General features: G+C 39.2%; 1 protein-coding gene across 3 annotated transcripts; it reads right to left on the bottom strand.

Annotated features, from left to right (window-relative positions):
- Positions 1 to 577: 577 nt before the first annotated feature.
- Positions 578 to 12,022, bottom strand: tbxa2r (thromboxane A2 receptor). Of its 3 annotated transcripts, none has more exons than XM_031859749.1 (3): positions 11,811 to 12,022; positions 7,137 to 8,017; positions 578 to 3,214 (listed from the first exon to the last, which is right to left on the bottom strand). In XM_031859749.1, exons 2-3 carry the CDS (start codon positions 7,950 to 7,952, stop codon positions 2,891 to 2,893), a joined length of 1,140 nt encoding a protein of 379 aa, XP_031715609.1. In that variant the 5' UTR covers positions 7,953 to 8,017; positions 11,811 to 12,022; the 3' UTR covers positions 578 to 2,890. The 3 variants fall into 3 exon arrangements, with proteins under 3 accessions (XP_031715609.1, XP_031715610.1, XP_031715611.1); XM_031859750.1 differs by having other exon boundaries at positions 7,137 to 7,937; XM_031859751.1 differs by having other exon boundaries at positions 3,122 to 4,632.
- Positions 12,023 to 20,931: the final 8,909 nt, after the last annotated feature.

Here is a 20,931-nt window from a genome sequence, read left to right as displayed (position 1 = left end):
AGCCAGCCATCTAGGAATCAAGGAAGTTAGATAGGCAACAATAAACCTTTTTCCTCTGATGAAGACCCACTGGGTAAAACAGGAGAGGAACAAGGAGAGATATTTGGGTCATCCCAAAATCAGAATGTATTCGTCTACTTCTCCCTTATTAATAACCTTTACAAACTAGAGATCTACTTACATGATCTATAACTTATAATATGTTTGCAAACAGGTTGCCATTGTATTTATATATAATTTGTTCACTCTTTGTTTAAACAATCAAGTGGCCACAGTGCAAATACAACTTAAAAATGAAATAAATAGCAGTTTAAATATTGTCAGACCTCTAAGTAAGTATCTGAACTTGAACTTGAGAGACATTAATCGCAACTGTCATTGGAAAGTGTAAGCGTCTGAGAATGAACACCAGGGGAAAAATTCCCTGCTGATATGGCCCTGCTCTGCAATTCACATTTCCCCACACGATCATTACTGTCAAACAGGGATCAAGCCCATAACTCCCACAATAAAAACAAACAAACAAGTTAACTTCCTGTTAGTGGAGTTCCCTGCAGCAATTTTGCCTGACAAATATGAAGGTCTTCTTGCTCACTGATATTAAAATTAAAACATTGTATAACATATTCACATGCTTCCCCCTTTTGCCATAAATTCACAGGGAACTGTTCTGGTTTGTTTCGAGGAGAGAATGTAAATATACTTGATGCGTTTGTTTCAGTCTTTATAATTTCAATGTGCTTCTCTCTCTGTCTGTCTCTGCACTGGGGAGCATTTGCTGTGGAAAGAAGGAAGCATCAATCTACATGTTGGAGTTTGACAGTTAAAGGTTTTCTGGCTCACAAAACAATGTGAACAAGTTATAGAGTCATTATTTAAATATATGTAAGCAAGTAAACACTGAAATACAGTTTGACTCAACTTCACTCACTCCGGCTACACTGTTTCAGCTCCATCAGTATTTGTCTTATGATGTTTGAACACTTTGTACATGATTGCACCTCTCATTGAAGACCTGACAAATGTATGGCATATTTAACATGTTTAAATTGTAAGTAAAAAGGTCGAAATCATACAGTAGCTTGAGCCTGTGTGTTTATCAGAAAAGCCCATGTAAAAGAGTTGGGATTTTAATCCTTTATTTCTATGTACAAACACATTTCATTTCTGTCAAGCACATTCAGCATTTACACATTTCTATTGGATGATACTGCTACGGAGTTAAAGCAAGACACATCTCATTGGTGATTGCTTCGGTGATTTGTCTGGTAACTGAGTGACATTTATGAGTGATGATATAATGTTCAAAACAGATCAACATGAATAGCTGGGTGACTGAGTTATCCAGTAGAGCAAGACATGACTGCAACAGTTTAATTACATCATAATTATAATATTATATAATGTATTATTGCTACAATGTTTGTCGTTACACTGCCCAAATAATCAGGCTGAATTTGGATTGTCCAACAACTAAATCATCTCCCTCTCCCTGTTCAATGTAATCATAACCTTTACAGTTGACAGACGTTATAGTTAAACATCTCTAAGAGATGCAGAAATAACAACAGTTGTATTAGCACTGCAGTGAGGCCCAGAGGAAAGGTAAGAAGTAAGGGAAGGTGAATCAGATATAATGAACCCATACTAAGATTCTGTATCAGTCTCAGCTGGTTATAAAGCTGATTCTACCTGTAGAAAAAACAGTGCATGTAAATAGCTTTACATCTGTTTTAGATGACTTATGTGCACTGTGGTGGTTACAGAGAATGTATTTTATCAAGAGATTACAAGCTTGATCCATAAGACGTAAGGGCCCCTGTTCTTCTAAAATTGTTCCTTCAAACATAAAGACAACAACAAAAAATGACATTTTTTGCTTCGAAAAGATAAAAAAGACATAAGGAAAAGAAGAAGAAAACTAGAAAGTTGCATTCAGCAGAACCAGCAAACGGCTCACAGTTGTTGTATAAGACACCTCACGCAATCTTGCCAAAAACAAAATTAAACTCACCAGTCTGTCTGTTTAGCAGTGTCTAAGCTGTGAAGAGGGACAGCAGCCAGTAGCCAAACACACCATACAAACAACAAAATAAAAGTGAGCAAACTGATGTCCCCCAATATATCTCTGAGCACAGAAAAGCAGATGTGGGGGGGGGGGGGGGGGGGGGTCGGTGACGCACTTAACTGTGTTATCACTGCCGGCCAGGAGCCGTAGTGATTGAGGAGTCAGCAGGCAGTAAAAGGCAATGTCAAACAGACAAGAAAAGGAATGTAAGTCACCACAACCACGAGAGGTCCTTGAGCATGTACGTATGAGCATTGTGGCCACACAAAATATTATGCAGAGTGCTGCAGTAGAATGCGAGATTAGCCGTGGACAGACACAGAGGTGCACACTCACTCACAGTCACGCGCAAGCGATCGCATGATTCTCCTGGCGACGATAAAAATAAATGAATTTTTTTTAAATAGTTATAAAACAACTTTTTATAAACAAACCTAACTAAATGAATGCAAAGAAAAGGTGGTTAAAGTAGTAGGCAACGAAGATTCATATTAAAAAGGGTATATAAGATTCTTAAATCCCACAGTAGGATAATGAATGTAAATAGCGGTTTAGACAGAAACAGTGGGCAGCTGGACGATCTCACACAAATTTGATTTAGCTGCTCTCTCTTTATACTTTGCTCTACATTAAAGTGTCATTGCTAATACTGTGATATGCAATAAAATAACAACATTTAATTCTTTCACATCATTGTTGCAATCCTGCTTCTTATCCTGGCCACATTTAACATGAAAACCCATCAGAGCTTTTAGCAGTCAAACACATTCTGCAACACAAATGATGTCAATCTGTCTGCTGCAACAACTCAAATCCAAACAATCATGGAGAAGGAGGTGGTGGCTTCAGTGTAGATGGGGGTGTTACATTTGATTCATGTGCCTCTCCTGTTTCATCTGGTCCCAGGGTGCTCCCAAGAGAAGAGCGAGTGAACCTCCGGACAGTGTCGCTGAAAGACGGGTACAGGGTCATGATGGAGCCACGAGACCATTCGAGGCGAGGGTAGATTCTCTTGAGAACGGCCCTTCGAAACAGGATGTACACCCACGGATCCAGGATCTGGTTCCAGGTGGCGAATCGTATCCATAGGAGTAGGTACTTGATCCTAAGGGGTCCACCGGACAGCACAGTTTGTGCAATAAAGACCTATTGGTGGAGGGATGGAAGTGGGAATAAGGATCAAGGAGAGAAGAAGCAAAGACAAGTAAGACATGATGGAGGAAAGGAGTAGGGAAAGGATGAGATCGAATGGGAAGTTTAAAGAGCGGGAGTAAAAAAGTAACAGGGGAGATAAGACTCAAATTAGAACAGACAGCAAATTATAGTTGAAAAGAGTGGGAAGGAGAGATTAGAAATAAGGAACGAATGGTAAAAGATGAAATTAGTTAATATTGCAAATGCACACAGACACACACATATGTGTTAAGTCTGCAGAGGGAATGGCTAGACTAATTTTGCTGTGGCCATCCGAAGGCAGTGGCTGTTGCAACCCAATTACCCCCCCCTGTTGCACTTAGACTGCAGCATTTTATGTTAGGCATAGCCTTAATAGTACTAGCCCAACAATCTCTTATGGCCAACAAGCTCTTTAATGAATAACAAATTGGCTTATTCCGATTATCCAAATGCAGCTGGTGCCAAAAAAAATGTGGTTCTACTGTGGTCTACACCAAAGCAGTGCAAGGAAACAGTTTTATAAATCCACTTCATGGTGTTACAAATGTTGAATGTGAGTGTTGAGATGAAGTGCAAACCACAGTTTTAGTTGGGCAAACTACTCTCAGAGGCAGATGTGCTCTAGAGACTGAAACAACCAAAGAGTCAATGTTTTCCAGGTTAGAAGTTATCCTAGTGGCTAAGTTCCACTTCCACAGAGGGTGACATTCATCGCATTTTTCAGGAGCATTACGTTTACTGAGCCTGAAGGACTTTTCTTGATGTTCAACCCTTATCTGTAAAGATTGCTGCAGCTCTGCTTCAAAGAAATGTTTGAGTATCTAAAACAAAACCACAATCTGCAGATAGTTAAGCCATGAAGTTTTGGACCATCTGTGTTAGTTTCAGGATGAAAGCAGGCAAAGGCAATAAACTAACAAGACAAAGGGCTGAACTATTCAAGTCAAATGTTTATTAACTGACTGGGAATGGAATGAAGTGTACAGAGCAACAGCAAAAACAAGATGAGACACTGGCTGCACTATGAAGCATGCTGCCAATGAAACTTTGAGTTGATGGGTAACGGTCTGGAAGCTTGCAGGACATCGAGTAAACTGTGTTGTACAGTCCACGAGTTTCATTGGCAGATGTTTAGGACATGCAGCGGTAGCCGGCCAACCACAGACCAAAATTATGATGGGGGTGAGCAGTTACTATGGGGATGCTGTATTATTGTAGCAATCTTTCAAAGCTTTTGTTTGACTTTTTACTCGCCTTAGTCGGGACACTTGGCACATGATGTATATCCAGGGGTCAAATATCTGATTGCAGGTGGCCATTCGTATGTAGAACACAACAATATCACCTCTTACAGGATCAGCAGTCACCACGCTCCTCAGAGTATATATCTGTGCAGGGTGTCACACAACTGAGGTTAGACAGGACTGCAGAAATGTATGTGCTCCAGTCAGGTAGCTTTAGCTCTTCTCTTCTTTACTATGATATCCTCAATTTAAAGTCCCTGTATTGATAATGGAAGTTCTGAATTGGTAACTAGTGGTAGCATCAAAATGTGGTAGATGGCAATGCCTGCTGGGCTGAAAGCAACACATCAACTGGTTTAAAGGAGGGTTTAAGTTTACAGTTTTAGTTTAACCACAGACCAATATGATCTCTTGACAAAGCGGTGAGCAGTTATTAAAAGACACTCCGTCCCCGTCAACCAGTTATTTTTATCAAGACACAATTGGACAAAGAAGAAGGTGTCATGGATGGAGATTAAGCAGGTTGGAGTAAATTATTCATGTTGCTTCTACAGAAATTTATTGTGATCCTCCAGCAGAAAAGTTAGAATAATTATTTCAGGAAAACAGCAGTTTACTATGACTTAAGTTGTATTTTTCTAGCTTGTCCCATTTGTTATAACAGCTTATCAAAGACAGCATTTGCTGAGATCGCAGAAATAAGTGAAATTATATCAAATATTCACACAGGCTGTGAACAAAATGATAGTTTTGCCAGATTAGCTACCACCATTATGTTGCTAATAATATTATACAGAAACCCCATGAATGCAGACAACTACGGTAAGTGCAGTCGAGTCAAAGAATCAGGAAGCCAGCTGTAGAGATGTTTACAATGGACAGTTGGGTTATAATTCTAGCTTCATTTTAATTTTGTTTCCAAATAAATTCAGGCTAACCCAGGCGTTAGTTTTCAACCCGCATGATTGTTGGACCTAATTTTAGTGTTGTTGCCATGTTATCAGCAATTACATGTGTAATGTTATGATTGGCACAACCAATAGCTAGAGCTACAAAAGCAAAATCTAAGTAACTAAGTAAACTGGAGTTTTACCTTAAACGGCAGTGATTTCACCCATGCGCTGAAACGAAGTTTCATCTCAATTTAGACATTAAGGGGCTCTCTGATCCGATCAGAAGGCTTTCAGATCAACTAGTTAGGAAGCTGCATTACTAAGGAGAAATGAAGCATATAGAGTGGGGGGGGGGGGGCAGATAAAAGCAGCGGAGGACTTTGTAATGCCTTAATATGGTTTGAATAATTGAAGGGCAACGCTGATAACAACAAGAGCTGAATAGATTGGGTCGGGTGTTTTACCTGAGGAACCCATTATTTGGTGGACACCCTTAGTTAAAGTGCTTTGCAATATCATAACTGACTATTTTTATCTTACTATTGACGCCAAGTAATGTTCTTTCATTGTCACTTTTGGTTAATGTTTAGTCTGTCAGGTCACACATTTTTAGATGTTAAAGTATTCAACAAATTAGAATCAAAATCTGTGTATGATAAAGAGACATATGGAAGCAATGAAAGTGTGGTGTTTTATGGATAGCTTTCTGGTGGATATTCAAAGCTGGTAATTGCAAAAAATGTGCAAAAGGATACACGTTGGAAAACACAAAGATCCAGTGATCTTGCAGCCAAAGAAGGCACATTCACACAACACACACTGTCACAGACCACAGAGGCCCATACTTATTCAAACAGGTGGAAACAAGGCCAGAGACCTCAGGAATGCTGACCCATAGCAGCTTCACAATAAGCTGGCTTATTGGCTTAGGGGGTCCTCATAAAATAGAATGGTGATCCATTTAAATGTGTTTTGTATAAGAATTACAAAGATAAATACTTGATATTAGAGTTTTTTGGGGGGTCATGCATGGGGTATGTATATAGATAATAACATTTGTCTCATTGACTGAATTTTGGACAATTTCCGGACTTTTTGAACACTAGTTTGTCAAGAGATTGTTTAAACCTTTATTAGATCAATTAATTGTGTTCGGTCCTTTAAGGTGGAGTCAGCGATTCTGGAGAATTGATGTTTAAACTCAACATCCAAACAAATACCACTAATAGATTTACAGTCCGTCTAGTTGGGGCGAGACGGACTGTAAATCTCTCTCTATACAACAATGGCCTTTTGCCTGTCCTGCAGACAAGCATTACTGCACCCTGTTGCTGATTGGCTGTAATAAGGTTGTGTGCCTGGGTCCGAGGCACTTCGTTCGCTTGCCTTTTACAGAGCCAGGGCTGTGAATGGAAACTGGATTTTTTTTTTTTGCGTGATTTTTGTTGAATTTGACAAAGAGTGTATTGGATTACAATTGCTGATGGCACCTTTAACCAATCATTATCTTAGTGTGAAGTTTGCTAATGCCACTCAAGAAACCAGGAATTCCGATTTCTACACTCTTACGTACGTTTACTAGTTGAACATTTACTTTTTTTTCATTGCGGCTTTATCGTTTGTCATAAAGCCAGTCCTGAACATATTACACACACACACACACACACACACACACACACACACACACACACACACACACACACACACACACACACACACATATAAGGCTTACTTATCTCAAAGAGGCAAACTCACCAGGAGGGGGCACCAGCAGATAGAAGCAATGACCATAATCAGGATGAGTTGGACCATCATCTCTATTTCGTGGTCCCTGCGACGCTGGGTCCTATCCTGTCCACAGCACACCTTGATCAGGGTCACAACGCTCACCGTGTTCAGCAAAAATGACACAGCAATGCTTATCAACCCGACCAGTGAGAAGAGCAGGGAGAAGGCCAGGTTATTTCCCTCAGAGCTGATGTTGAAAAAACACCAGGATCCAGGCATCTGCATGTGGTAGCTTCCGATGCCTGTTAGGGGCAGCAAAGCTATGCAGCCTGCGATCAACCACACCATCAGCACCATGGAGACTGTCCGGCACTTGGGCATGCTGGTGGAGCGTGCAAATGGATGGTTGATGCCAACGAAGCGCTCCATGGCCATGGCGGCACCAAGCATCAGTGGACACAGTCCATAGAAGACCATGGACATGCCCATAAAGTTGCAGAAGTGGCAGCTTGGATCTAACAGGCGCCAATTAAAGTGCGTAACATGGAAGGAGATCACGATGGAGCCGGTGACCAGAAGACCCATGGTGTCGGTGACCACCAGGCCACCCAGGAAGATCAGGAAGGAGCGTGAGCGGCTATGTGTCCGCTGGAAGGACTTGAGGAGAACTACGAAGGCAATGAGATTGGAGGTAATACCCAAAGTGGTGAAGATGGATGAGAAGTAGGCCGAGGCGATGGTAGGGTGGTACTTGAACGGAGGGCTGTTTATGGAGTAGCAGAGTGGGGTGTTGTTGGCGAATGGTACTGAGGCATTCATCGTGTTCAGCTGGTGTGGGGTCATTGATTTCAGATGATTCAGAGATGGAAAGACAATACCAGTTTGAGGAATTTCACTCTTTCTTCAACCTCAAAAGTAAAAAGAGAAAAGTTAAACATTGAAACATACAATACAAATTAATTGAACAAAAGATAAGAAACTCTCCAGCTACTGTGAAAGTTGGGCTGTTTTTGTTTACTCTTGTACTAAATAGTGCTTATCCAACTCTATATTCTGACTGGGTATTTTGCAAATCTGCTTGTGCTGAAATTGGTTTCTATCCACCCCTCCATTTTCTATAAATGATTATTCCTATCTGGAGTCGTGCAGGGCTGGTTTATTAAAATTTGTTTTCTTTTTCATATTTTGCCAAAATACCCATCCAATAACGATGTATTCTCCAAAGTATTTGCTGAGATCTGGGAACATGGCTATTGTATATTGCTAGAACAATGTCCGACAATACAAGAAACAGGAGTAAGTTGTAACCAAGCCAACAGTGTAGCCAGATTGTCTTTACTTGGAGGTAAAACTGAAAACGAGGGCAGTAAATGGCTAATTGTGCAGGAAAAGTATACAAGTCAAAGTTGAACCAGGAAATTGGACTGTAAGCTTCAATGGATTATTACAAAGAACGGTTTGTATAATTATTTCACAATTTTCCTCAGTTTTGTCTCTCTTTCCGATGTGGGACTTCCTACTGCTTTAGTTGTTTGCCTTGTCTGAAGTATTTTTTAGCAATTTAGCGATGTTCCCAGATCTCAGTAATTTAGGTTCAATAGCTGTTACCAATAAGAATATTTGCTAAAACTACAAAAATTTGACACTATCCATTAAAATGTACAATGAGTGCAGATTTAGAAGGGACATATAAGCCATATAAAGTCCATTTATACCATGGTCGGGGGGGAATAATATATTATCAGGACACCCACACAAACACACGCAGAGAGGGAAAGAATAAGAAAGAGATGGAGAGAGTGACAGAGACAAATATAGACAGAGAGTAGGGATGCTGTCATATCCTGCCAGGAAATGCAGTTATGTGAAGAGTACTGACAGAGTTACTAACAGGAAATAAACATAGTGTCATATTAAGTTTATGTTGTTAGTTTATGTTGTCCCTAGTGGTCTGTCCCCGATATATACGGCCCGTCAAAGTCAGATTGTTGACTGGCTACAAGCAAAGTGGAGGTAGACGTTGAATCAGTGACGTGAAATCAAGTAAGGGAAATAAATAATCCTCCTTCACTTAAATAAATATTGGTTTGATGGTATTTCATGTGGGTATTGATATCATTCTGGAATAAGATAAATGGATAAACAGGAAATATCAGATGTCATCTCTCAAAATTGAACCGTTCCCAAACAAACCCGTATAACATAAAGTAAATTGATGTTGACTTATGTACCAGCTATCCCTTTCTGGTAAATAAGGCTCGCCATTCAAAGGTCATCTCAGTATATTCCACAAGAGGATTTCCATTGAGTAGGTGGATCAACATAGTTGATAACACTGATCATATCAAACTGTGGATTTAAACCTCCTGTGAGCATCCCGGCACTCATTTTATCAGTGAACAGAAGGTATAAGGTCACTGTACTGTTATGTCCATGCTGGTTTCATGCTTTTCAAGATACTAGAAATTGGGTCAAAAATGGAAAAGGTTAGTTATCAAGATAAATAGACAAATAAAATGATGTTTCCTAAAACAGTGCTGAAGTAAATATCTAACGGAATAGAATGGATGTTAAGTGATGTTTAGTGCACATTGTTAAAATGGTAGAATCTTGTTAATACATGATTTATATTACCCAACAGCCATGGCAGCAGGTGTTTTGTCTGTCTAATTGTCACGTTTTCCCAAAAGGCTGAACACATGAAATCGCAAGAAACCTTTGGATATTCTGCTAAAAGCTAACTACACTATTATCAGGTCCTTCCATACCTTAGAGAATAATCGGATGAGACAGACGGCTTGGCACCAGCTCTGGTATGACCCTAAAAACCTTTTGAGTGTGCCATTAGCCAGAAGAGCCTGTTAGCAACTAAAATCAATGACATATTCAAAATCACTTCACTGAGGCAGTCCGGTAGTTTCAGAGTGTCGAGTGCAGAGCGTCTGCAAAATATGTGTCGAGAGATTCCCAAACAGAGGATCTTTTTACAAAGACAACAATTTTTTTCAAACGTCAAACAGATTGGCTTCCACAAGACATTATTCAAATATAATTTGTGGTGCAAAACAAACATGATATGCTACACTTAAGGTTGCTTGAATCGAAAACATTTTGAGACCTCCTGAATAGTCTGCTGTCCATTCAAAATCCTGCTCAATCCATCAGTTATAATGATTTGTTTTCCTTGTTCGTATTGCAAACCTCAAATGTATTTATAATGTCCCTTGTTAAAAAAGACTGATATGCATTACTTTATCAAAACAAAAAGGCAGAATGCACAACAAAAGGGAGTAATAAATATGGGTAATAAAAATAAGAAACCCAAGCCAAAACCCTTTCCATTTGCTCTATTTGGCCAATAAAGCAGTTTTGGCTATTGTGCGCCCTGTGAGGTGAACAAATAACACAGACACTTCACAGCAGGCTGATTAACTAGGTCTTCTTAATCATAATTTCAAATAAAAGACCTAGAATATCAAATTAACTGGTGTAAAATGTAGACCCCATGATATAATTAATCCTATCAATAATAGAAACCTGAGGCAGGTACCTGGTAAATGCCACAATGTATCATTTCAATTTATCCAATAGTACAGAGACAGAGAGAGGGGAAAGAACTGAAGCGACGATTTTCTTTTCTTTTTACAAAAATCTGACCTGTATGCTATCAAGAAGTCAAACAAGATGTTGACGATGAGCTAACTATATTTCTTTGAAGATTTTGGAGCTGGCCCTCAGACAGTTGGTGTTTATTTTTTACAGGATGGATAGCAAGAAGTCAGGTCTAAGAGCATGGATTGCACGTAAACTACTACTGTATGTTTGATTCAGGAAGACCCAAGTCCACATTTCAAGCTACATCCTTTATTACACCAACTATGTGGGTCACAAGGCAAACTGACACACTGACAATGTGCAGCTGTGCCTCACTGGCCTTCAGAACTATGGAAGTATTTTCTGCAACTGCCCTGGATCCGCACCTTTTCCCAAAATCAAGGGTCAACAGTTTCAGTCTCAATTCTCCCACAGGAGTCGATCTTAGATTTATTTTACCATGTGCATCATCAGTGGGAGTTCATTGATGAAGCCTGGCCAATGTTAATGTCATGTATTACCCATTAAGCTCAAGTAAATGCTTATTTGAACAAAATTTGCCATGACATTTTGGAGAGTTTGGTAGAGTTTAAATGACCTCTCTTTAAAATGGTGAAACAAAGTTCTATTATTTTATTATAGTAACACAAAGTCTGTGTTTGTCCACATTTAATCAGCACTGACCCGAATTTCTGCAGCTGTCAAAGTCTGAAATATGACTTACAAGACGACAAATGATGAAGAAGTTCATCATTAACCTCTTAAACTATGCTCAATACTTGCATATCCATTTTCAAATTGAAAGCAACAAAACAAAACCATTACACGCAAACAACACAACTTGTACTGATGCAACCTTTACAGGGTGTCCTGACAAGCCTATTTATTTTAACTTTTAACTGTAACACCATTTATGATCATAAATGCACAAGGGCTAACGTACAAGTATCATAAAGTGTGTAAAACCATTCCTCATCCCACATTTTAGTTTTTTTGTATGTTATATGATACATTCAAGGTTTCTTTGCATCTTTCACATTTCATATTCATAAGCAGGGCTGTTTTCTTAAAATGTTTTTTTACTTAGTGATTAAAAATGTGTCTTACCATGGAAGCGCTTTCAAGGACCAAGTTGAGTCTCAGTTGGGAAGTTTGTCCATGCAAACTTACTGCATTTGTTAGATTAATAACACAAACAATAGTTTAGAAGAGGCGAAACATCACACATTGCACGCACCAAGTCCCATCTAATGAAAATAAAGTCCTGGAAGTACTGCAGCAGTCTGTGAGCAGGAACCCCCGATCATCTCCACTCCCTTCCTCCGTAGTTTCGATACTGATCTCTTTCCCTCCAATCAGGCTTCCTTCTGCTCAATTCAGCCCTCCCCGGAAGACAAAAGGGGAACGTCTGTAGGGAAGACAGCACATTGTATTTTAGGCAGGAGAATGAGCCGCAGAGAGAAGTCCTAAAGCGTCAAACTGGAGCAAGTAAGTGGTGCACAGTGGGGGACAGGGGCATTTGTCTCATGTTTGGTTTTAATCTGTTCTATTTTGTGTGTATGTGTGTTGGGGAGGTGGAGGTGCTGTCCTCACAGGCTTTAGAAAGGGGTAAATAAAAGACTAGTCAATTCACCCAAAATAAAGCTGGACAAGCAGATGTTTTTATTTCTTTGGTTTCAGGTTTTATATAGAAGCTGACGTTACACAGTTTACATAACTGAGGGACTTATTCAGATAGACATATGCAGTGCAGATGTGGATCACGGCTGCCAAACACTTACAGCTGAGCTCAGGCCTGTAAACCAGCAACAAGGAGAATATAACAGGAATGTAGATAAAAAAAAGAGATTGCAGGATTATGAATGCTAAAAATTATATAGCTTAGCATAAAGACTGGAAGCCTGGGGAAAGAACAAGCCAGCCAAGTAAAAAAAGAAGCAAAATTACAAAAACATGCCTACCAGCAACTCTGAATCTAACTATTCAAATCCACAAACCAAAATGTTAGAATTACAATTGGCTGGTTTTAGGGGTTGTTGCATGGTATAACTATTTATTGAAGTAACTTCCTGGACTCTCATCATCGGAGTGAGATTTCCAGGCAACCAGTATAGGTTGTTCAGATTATACAAGATACTAGGCAGATGGATAAAAATACTCTTTGTTATATTATCCAATTTATAACCACAAACATCAGACAATAAAAACTGAATAATAGTTTCCTTTGGTCCCGCTCTACTCCAGCACGCATGCACACCACTCCACGCATGTTGAACGGAAACAGATGGACTATTATCATCAGTGTATTTCTTTTTGTCAGTTGTGTGAAGCTAATAACCACAGTCTATAACATGTTTGCGTTACGATACCACAAAGTCACAAGAATTCCTCATTTAGCGTGTCCATCTACAGGACCATCTAAACAGCCAGAGACTCACAGGCACCAGCAGCCTTACAAGTTCTCCCTGACTGGACCAACTGACCATAAAATCACCATCACAATCTGGGTCAAATCCAAAGGGGACAAACATGAGCGAGTCGACAAACAAAAGTGTAAACAAAAAAGACAGTGATGGAGTATGGCATCATTATCACACATCGTTGTAATTTCGCTGCCCACGCCAATTACCACAATTTGGAGTGATCTTACTTGGAGCCAATTTGAAGACAGAGCACTTTAATCTGGTTGTGACCTCTGATACAGAGCAATCGTCTGCGAAAGTGGTACAATCACTTTCAGCTGAGGCAAATGATTAAGATTTAGATGTTTTTTTATTCCAGACTCCATTATTCTAATTTACTTGATTCAGGGCTCAGCAGCAGAAATAGATCTTGAAGGGTAAAATTCTTGTGTTTGGCTAGAATTAAGACCAATGAATCTTTATGAGAATATGGGGCAGTGATGGGCATTAATGATACTTGTTGCTTTCATTTCTTGACATTTTCTTTGCAGATATAGACACATTTAGATGAGTTAGCTACACATAATCAGTAAACACTGCAAAAAAAATTACTTCTACATACAAAACTCCACCTAAAACAAAACAATAGGAAATGTTACAATTTAAGTACATCACACAATCGGAAGCACTGAAGTACAACAGAGTGGATGCACTGACTTTACCAAGCCACAGCCTTGCTGTAGGCCATGTTTTCCTATTACAAGAACGCAACTGATATTCCCTCATCTATCCCCCATGTGGTAGATGAAAGGGTAGATGAAAGGGTTTGAGATAAGGAAACCGTGGGTTTCATTCCTAATTTATGTCGGTAATCAGTATTTCATTTTATAGTTAAACACATGATGATTTTATGATTCAGTGTCCTCTCCAGAAATACACCAGCGATGGTTGCATACTCTTAAGTGCATCAGACATTCCAAACCAAGCTGCCTTGTTGCATATATCTACTGACTAACCGTGACAATGACATCAAACAGAAGCTTTTATAATAAATCAATAAAGCCAAATTTCCTCCTAAACGTTTTTTATTTCATTAAGTTATTTAACTCATCTTATCTTGAAGATAATCAGTGTTGAGAATAGATCTGTATGCTGTTTTAATGTGAAACAGTTAATATTTATCAGATTAAATGTAGTTTTCATTCATGTAAGTGTTTAGGTTTGAGTATTGGTCCCTCGCTATGTATTTGGTTAGTAATTAAATGTGAAAAAATACAATGTCCCTGTTTGTTATTCCAAACATTATTCCCAGAGACAAATGGGGAAAAATGCAATTGAGCAACAGATTTTGAACAGTTGACAGTTAAACCACAAAGGCTATTTTAAACGAAAGGTGCAAAATTAAAAATTGAGAGCATGATTTAGGGATTGCTTCCACTCTGAATACAGGGAAGCAGATAGTACAATATAATAGTTTGTATGGGCGCTAAAGACTTACACTGTAGAGTTCGCTGTTTAAAAAAAAATACCCTGAACATGCATGCCGAGTTTGACATTCCAACCAATGTTCGGAAATGCACAAGTCCTCTAATTTTGACAAAATTACCAGATTGTAATACCAGAGAGCTCTTAGTTTTGAGACTTGTTTTGAGACCTTTGTGGGTTTTGAGGGACTGCTGGCCTTTCAATGTCATTTGTAAATGCTTTGTAAGGCATTGATAGTCCTCAATTTAGATCACACACAATACCTAACTAACGACTAGTAACTACCTGACTCAATAATGAATTGCAGTATTAACATGTGTTTATAAAGCATATATTAGCATAGTCCCTTAGTGCATATCTAAATCATTATATGTATAAATGCATCAATACATCTACTGTAAATAAGTTATTAATCATGTACTCATACTTTATAAATGATGTCATTAATCATCTATAACTCATTAATAATTGTTTGTATATATATAATACTTAATTTACAAATGGGGAATCCATCATTTATAAAGTATGAAAACACAACCTTGAAACACATAATAGACGAGCTTATTAATAAAGAATAAAACATTTATAACTGTGTTTAAGAATTGCATACTAATGAGTGTTAATGTTGGTGAACAATGCTTTATAAATGATGAATTAAGTGTTTATGCATACTTAACTAATGCAGAAGCAGAATTAGCAGACCGAACACAGTTCTTCCTCCTACTATCGTATACATGGATCTTATGTAGTGGATACATTTCAAGCATATAGTGCGTAGGTGACATATGTTTTGCTGTGAATTTTATGCCCTTTGACATGATGTTCACACTAAGCTGGCCAAAACTAAATGTCACATCTTCTCTGCGTTTTCCTACCACACTAGACCGACATTTCTCACATCTAAAAGGCAGTGTTTTGCGGAGTGAAGATACCGATCGCATGTTTTTAGTGCATACAAGGCAAACTGAGCTTATCCACAACTATGGTGTGAGTCTGCTCAGACACTGTCAGGTGCTGGGTTTTGGTGATGTCCAGTGACCCTGAAAGACACTGCAGTTTGAGAGAACACATGAATAGATAAAACAGGTTCTGCTTAGTTGAACTCCAGACTGGTCCATTTGGCAGCTTATTGCATTAAAGGTCAGGTGCTAATATCCTCATGTTGCCACTCTAATTCCTTACCTCAGAGCTAGTTGGCAAGCAAGATGTGATTCCTGAATGGTGGATGTTAAAGGTTATAGATCCCCATGTGATGCCTTAATTTCAAGATGGCCTTGTTTGAGCAACCCTGTCTCCTAAAAATTACATTTTTTAGGAGACGTTTATACTGTAGGCATTTACATTCGCACAATATATTAGATCTGTATTTCTCATTACATCACTGTAAATGATTATCCTTAACATCCGTATTACAAGCTAAAAGAAAGCATTTAACAGCAGACTAGAATCTGATATTTGTCTGCACCAAGAAAATCAATGACAATTCCTCTTATCTTCAAAGAGGGTTGTCTATTTCAATCCATAAACATCTATAGCTTTGCCATTTTATTACAGACTTTTATGGTATTGTAGATCAGCGTTAATGTTACCATATATTTGATACCTATATACACAATTTAGATTATAACTATATTTTCCATACTTTTTCCTCTCTCCTAAATAACTGCAAATTATTATTTAAGATTGTAATACAGGTCTTAATACCTCATTGGACATACAAAGTTTTCCAAGTTCTTGGTTGGATATCCACTGAAAATCAAGAAACACCTGTACGGTATCTGGTCTCTGTCTCGGTTTTTTCCATTTGCATTGAGCCAATAGCTGCTGCAATTTGACTGACCGCCAAACAAAACAGGAACCCTAATTCTTTACACTAACCACAAAATCAGCAGATGATAAATTACTTTACCTAAAAAGCAACAACAATATTGTCCCAAGAAGCCACTTCATCAATCTATCCCAGCAAATACAGTATTCCATTGAATGGAAACAGAAAAGGCAGAAATAAACATCACCATACCTTCACCTAAATCTGTCATCTATTCAGAATGCACACAGAACAACACAGATCACTTTCTCAATTCCATAACCACACCACAGATTATAGTGACTTGGCAATTATGTATAGCACCTGTACTACAAGAGTGATTCTAATCATCAAGAAAATTATCACTTTTGTATGGGACCCGAGGGGGAAACACAATACACCTTCCCTATAGAATATATACTGCATATTGTCTGTTATCTCTGCCAATAATCTAATTATATTTGTCTCAAACTTGGATTATTTCTTACCTTAGTGACCTCATGATTATGATGCTGTGCATGAGCCCACAGATGCACAAACAACAGTAAACATGTACATATGTTCTACTGCATGAAATAATATCGTCATTTATCACATTATATAACACTATTCATCCATTTTTAAAACTTTTTCACTCTAAATTGTATCATCATTATTTTATTATTGTAGACAAAATGCAAAAAATGTGCAGCAACCACAAGCAAGTACTTTGTTTACTGCAGTGAAACTGCTCAGTGGTAGACAAGGAGGTTGTTTTTTTCCAGCGGTTGGAACAGAAAACAGTTGCCAGGCAAAAATGTGTGCAACTTAATGAGGGGCAGAAGTGGAAAGTGATTAATGCTCAGTTATCTTCGGATAAACAGAGAGAATTCGGAAAAAAACAAGACCGTTTTCATTCAATCTACTATCAATTTTTATAACTCACATGCATCCGTCTATGAAAACCAGCCCCAAGCAGGCTGTTCCTTTTTAACTCTAATGAGCTGTAAAAGTGTCGTGACAAAGATACAGTGCACCAAGGCTGCCCAGGAAAACAACAAGCTGAACTTTGCCTGAACTCAGCCAGAGGGTCATACCTGTGGCAAATGTCTCCATAGATGCGGCGCAGAAAAAAACACATGTTTTGTTCATGAAGCCAGGCAGCAATACATTCGACAATATATTCCCTGGGAAATGCTGAGAGAGTTGTAGATTTCTATCAGTCTCCTTGTAAACGCATGTTGGAATATAGCTGTAAAGCACAGACTCCTCTCACTTCATATATCTGTGTGGGCATGTTGGAACAAAAGTTTAGAGACCAGTTAGCCAAGGTGAAAGGCGTGAGTCATGCTGCTAGTACATGGTGATTGCACTGGCACTATCTCGGGACTGGGAAACTTTTTTTCCATTACAATAAGTATCTCTGGATGTGTGACATATTGAACACATTTCACAGAATTTTTGACTCTGTGACCCTTAAATAAGGAGTGTGGTGATTTAAAGGTCATCCAAACAGCACCAGGAAACACACAGCAGCACAGGAACTTTAAAAAGCTGCAATACAGAAACTCAGCAATGGGTGTCAGCCGGACTGTCAACTGGGAACAGATGAGACGTCAGGGCCCCCGACTCTGGAACATACCAGGTGGCAACCTCGGGTCTGAAAAGTGAAGCCGATGTGTAAGTGCTTAAGCTTGCATACTTTCAAATGGCCAGCAGGGGACAACTCCTTTGGTTGCAGAAAGAAGTCCGATTGTATAGAAGTCTATGAGATTATGACTCTACTTCTCACTTGATTTAATACCTCAGTAAACATTGTAAACATGAGTTTTCAAGTCTTCTTCAATACAGCATGATGTTCATTGAGTAAAATAGTTGATAAAGCTATGCTTTAGGGCATGGCTACCTTGTGATTGACAGGCCACTAAAATGCTAAACTCGAGGCTTTAAAATGGCAGTCATCAAACCTAGGTGACGTCATGGTGTCACTTCTTATATACAGTCTATGGTACAGACGGGGCGTTCGCCCGGGACCCAGACTCTGGAACTGACTTGACGACGGCTGGGACCCCCGACTCAGGAGCAGACGCAATATTGGTCAAGACGACTGACTTTGGGTCTGCCCCAGGGTCCGGCTTGGTGCTGCGGTGCGGAGACTCTAGGTTATTGGGCAGCTGAGGCTCGGGATAGGTAGGCAGCTGAGTTTTTGTGGTGCTGGGCAGCATTGAAAGAATTCAGTGTTTCAGAGACCCACGCTTCCTTCTAAGGGCGTCAACCCCTCAATTAGATGTGTCTGAAATCCTTTTACAAGATTCTTCCAGACTTGAATTTGGGAAAATATATTGTAATATTCAAAAAAATCCAAAACAAAGAAAAAACATCAGTCCTGTCAACTTAGTCTGAAGGCATCTGGACAGTGGAAACAGAGTGAAACTGTGACAAACAGAGGAGATTGTGCTCTATTCTTTAGTGTGCGCCCTCACATGAAACCTTGCCAAGCTTTCCTCTTTCATTTCTGTAGCGCCTAAAAAGACACAGCGTACTTAATTCTAATTAAAGCGTATCAGCCAACACAAACAACTAAACAGAGAAGCAGACAGCTTGGCGCCCATGGTAAAAATGATGAATATGAATTCAGTGAGATCAGTGAGGAGTTTGAAGAGATAAAGAGAGTGTGTGTATCGTAAACGTCCATTACACTTTACGGACTTCCTCAACTCTGACATACCGTACTTACCCTAACTGTGAGCACTCAGGGTTGGTTTCCATTTGCAAAGAGGGATTATTAGTGACATTACAGGTGGGGTCACTTTCGTTTTCACTTCCAAATAAAGAGGTAGCATCTGTAATCTTGCAAAATCTTTGTCTGACCTTCCTCTTATTGTTCCCCTATTGGACCTATTTTTTAGCAATTTATAATGTACACACCAAGGTAACTGCATTCTGAGATCTCAGCAATCGTTTCAGTGAGCACAACATCATCATGACTGAAAGATCTGAGGGCCAGAGCTACAAAACCAAGACCACAGTAATAATACATCTTCAAGAATACAACCTTACAACAGTACACCTTCTTCAAGATGCACTGGAACAGCTGAGACACTAGGGGAGAGAGTTGACTTCTCTTTGGAGGATCTTATCCCGGTGGCCCGGTCCTGAAGGTTAGGCATGATGCATTTCAGAAAACAAGTTCTCACACATGCAGTGGAGCTGAATTCTGCCTCAGCATGACACTTTACCAGGTCATGCACTTCCAAGATCTCATGCCAATGGCCCCTCCACTGCACTCCACTGCAAGTTAACACCACACAACCGCAGTGAGAAGATAGATACAGAATAGTAGTTTAGCCTAGTTTACAGTCATAACGTCATACATGGACTGAATCTGCCCCCAAAACACATAAAAGCAACATAAAGAACATAGGCAGAGAGCCCAATTTATTACGTGGTGAACTTCAGTGGAAGCAGTCGTGAACGCCCTCTTTTTACAGGGCGCATATTTGCGGGTTCATGCGGCTGACTGAGCATCATGCAAATTTCCGTGTGTGGATCCACTAGGATGAGATGTTGAACATGGTGAGCCCTGTTCAATGGCTGCACCTGTGTTAGTAAAAATAGAATTATAAAACAATTACCATCATCTTTTAGCACTCAATTTCTCAGCTCCTCTCTCCACTGGAATTTGATCTAATTGTGCTCAAATTGACATGTTTACAGGGAGGCTTTAATGGTTCCACTGCTGGTGGTTTCATGTATCCTTCATCATTACTGTAAAATTCACTTGAGAGCATTGCAGATAGCACTGTGGGGTTTTATTCTCTGCCATCATTCGTACGCTCAGTTTCCCATTACAGAACCATTATCCCCAAAGTACTGAGCCTATTCCGTGAGGAACTGAGTGTTTTAACTGACATTTAAGACCAAAGTCCAAATGAGTTTTCTATTTTTTTTTTTTTGGAAACAACTGTAGAAGAACAGTTTTCTGGAGATGTAAGACTTTTCTGTTTGAGTACAAAGTTTACTACTATTGGTGTTGGCCATGAATGGTCTTAATCCAAGTTATTATCTCAGAGCAATTCTTGCCAGAGACATTTGTTGTCCTTGTATGGGCACATGTAGTAAAAACCTTAACAAAAAAAGAATGTGTCAACCTTTCTTCATGGTAATGATACATGAATTAAGGATGTTCCTGAAACAGGTTTAACAGCATTGTAAATAACAGAAATTATGACACCAACATGGCAAAATGTAGCAAAATGCAACACCAAAGTAGTTAATACTTGGTTTATATATATGTAAATCCTAAATTTAATCCTACATTTGCCATTATGGGACTCGATCATCTTTCATAAGATTCTCCCCTGCCAATGTCTTTTAAAATTAAAGCCCCCTGTTCCTAACACAGCCTTCAAAAAAAAAATTAAAAATCCAATATTACACTCTGGACCAGCATTGGACCGATCTATCAGCAGTCATCCCTAGAGCAAGGCCCCTGGCATTGCTACGTGTCGAATGTAAACAGAGGAGTATGTGTGTGTGTGTGTGTGTGTGTGTG

This window comes from Anarrhichthys ocellatus, unplaced genomic scaffold, assembly GCF_004355925.1.
Source record: "Anarrhichthys ocellatus isolate YVR2014 unplaced genomic scaffold, GSC_Weel_1.0 scaffold22, whole genome shotgun sequence".
In the NCBI taxonomy this organism is placed as follows: Eukaryota; Metazoa; Chordata; class Actinopteri; order Perciformes; family Anarhichadidae; genus Anarrhichthys; species Anarrhichthys ocellatus.
This window is presented reverse-complemented; position numbering and strand designations above follow the sequence as displayed.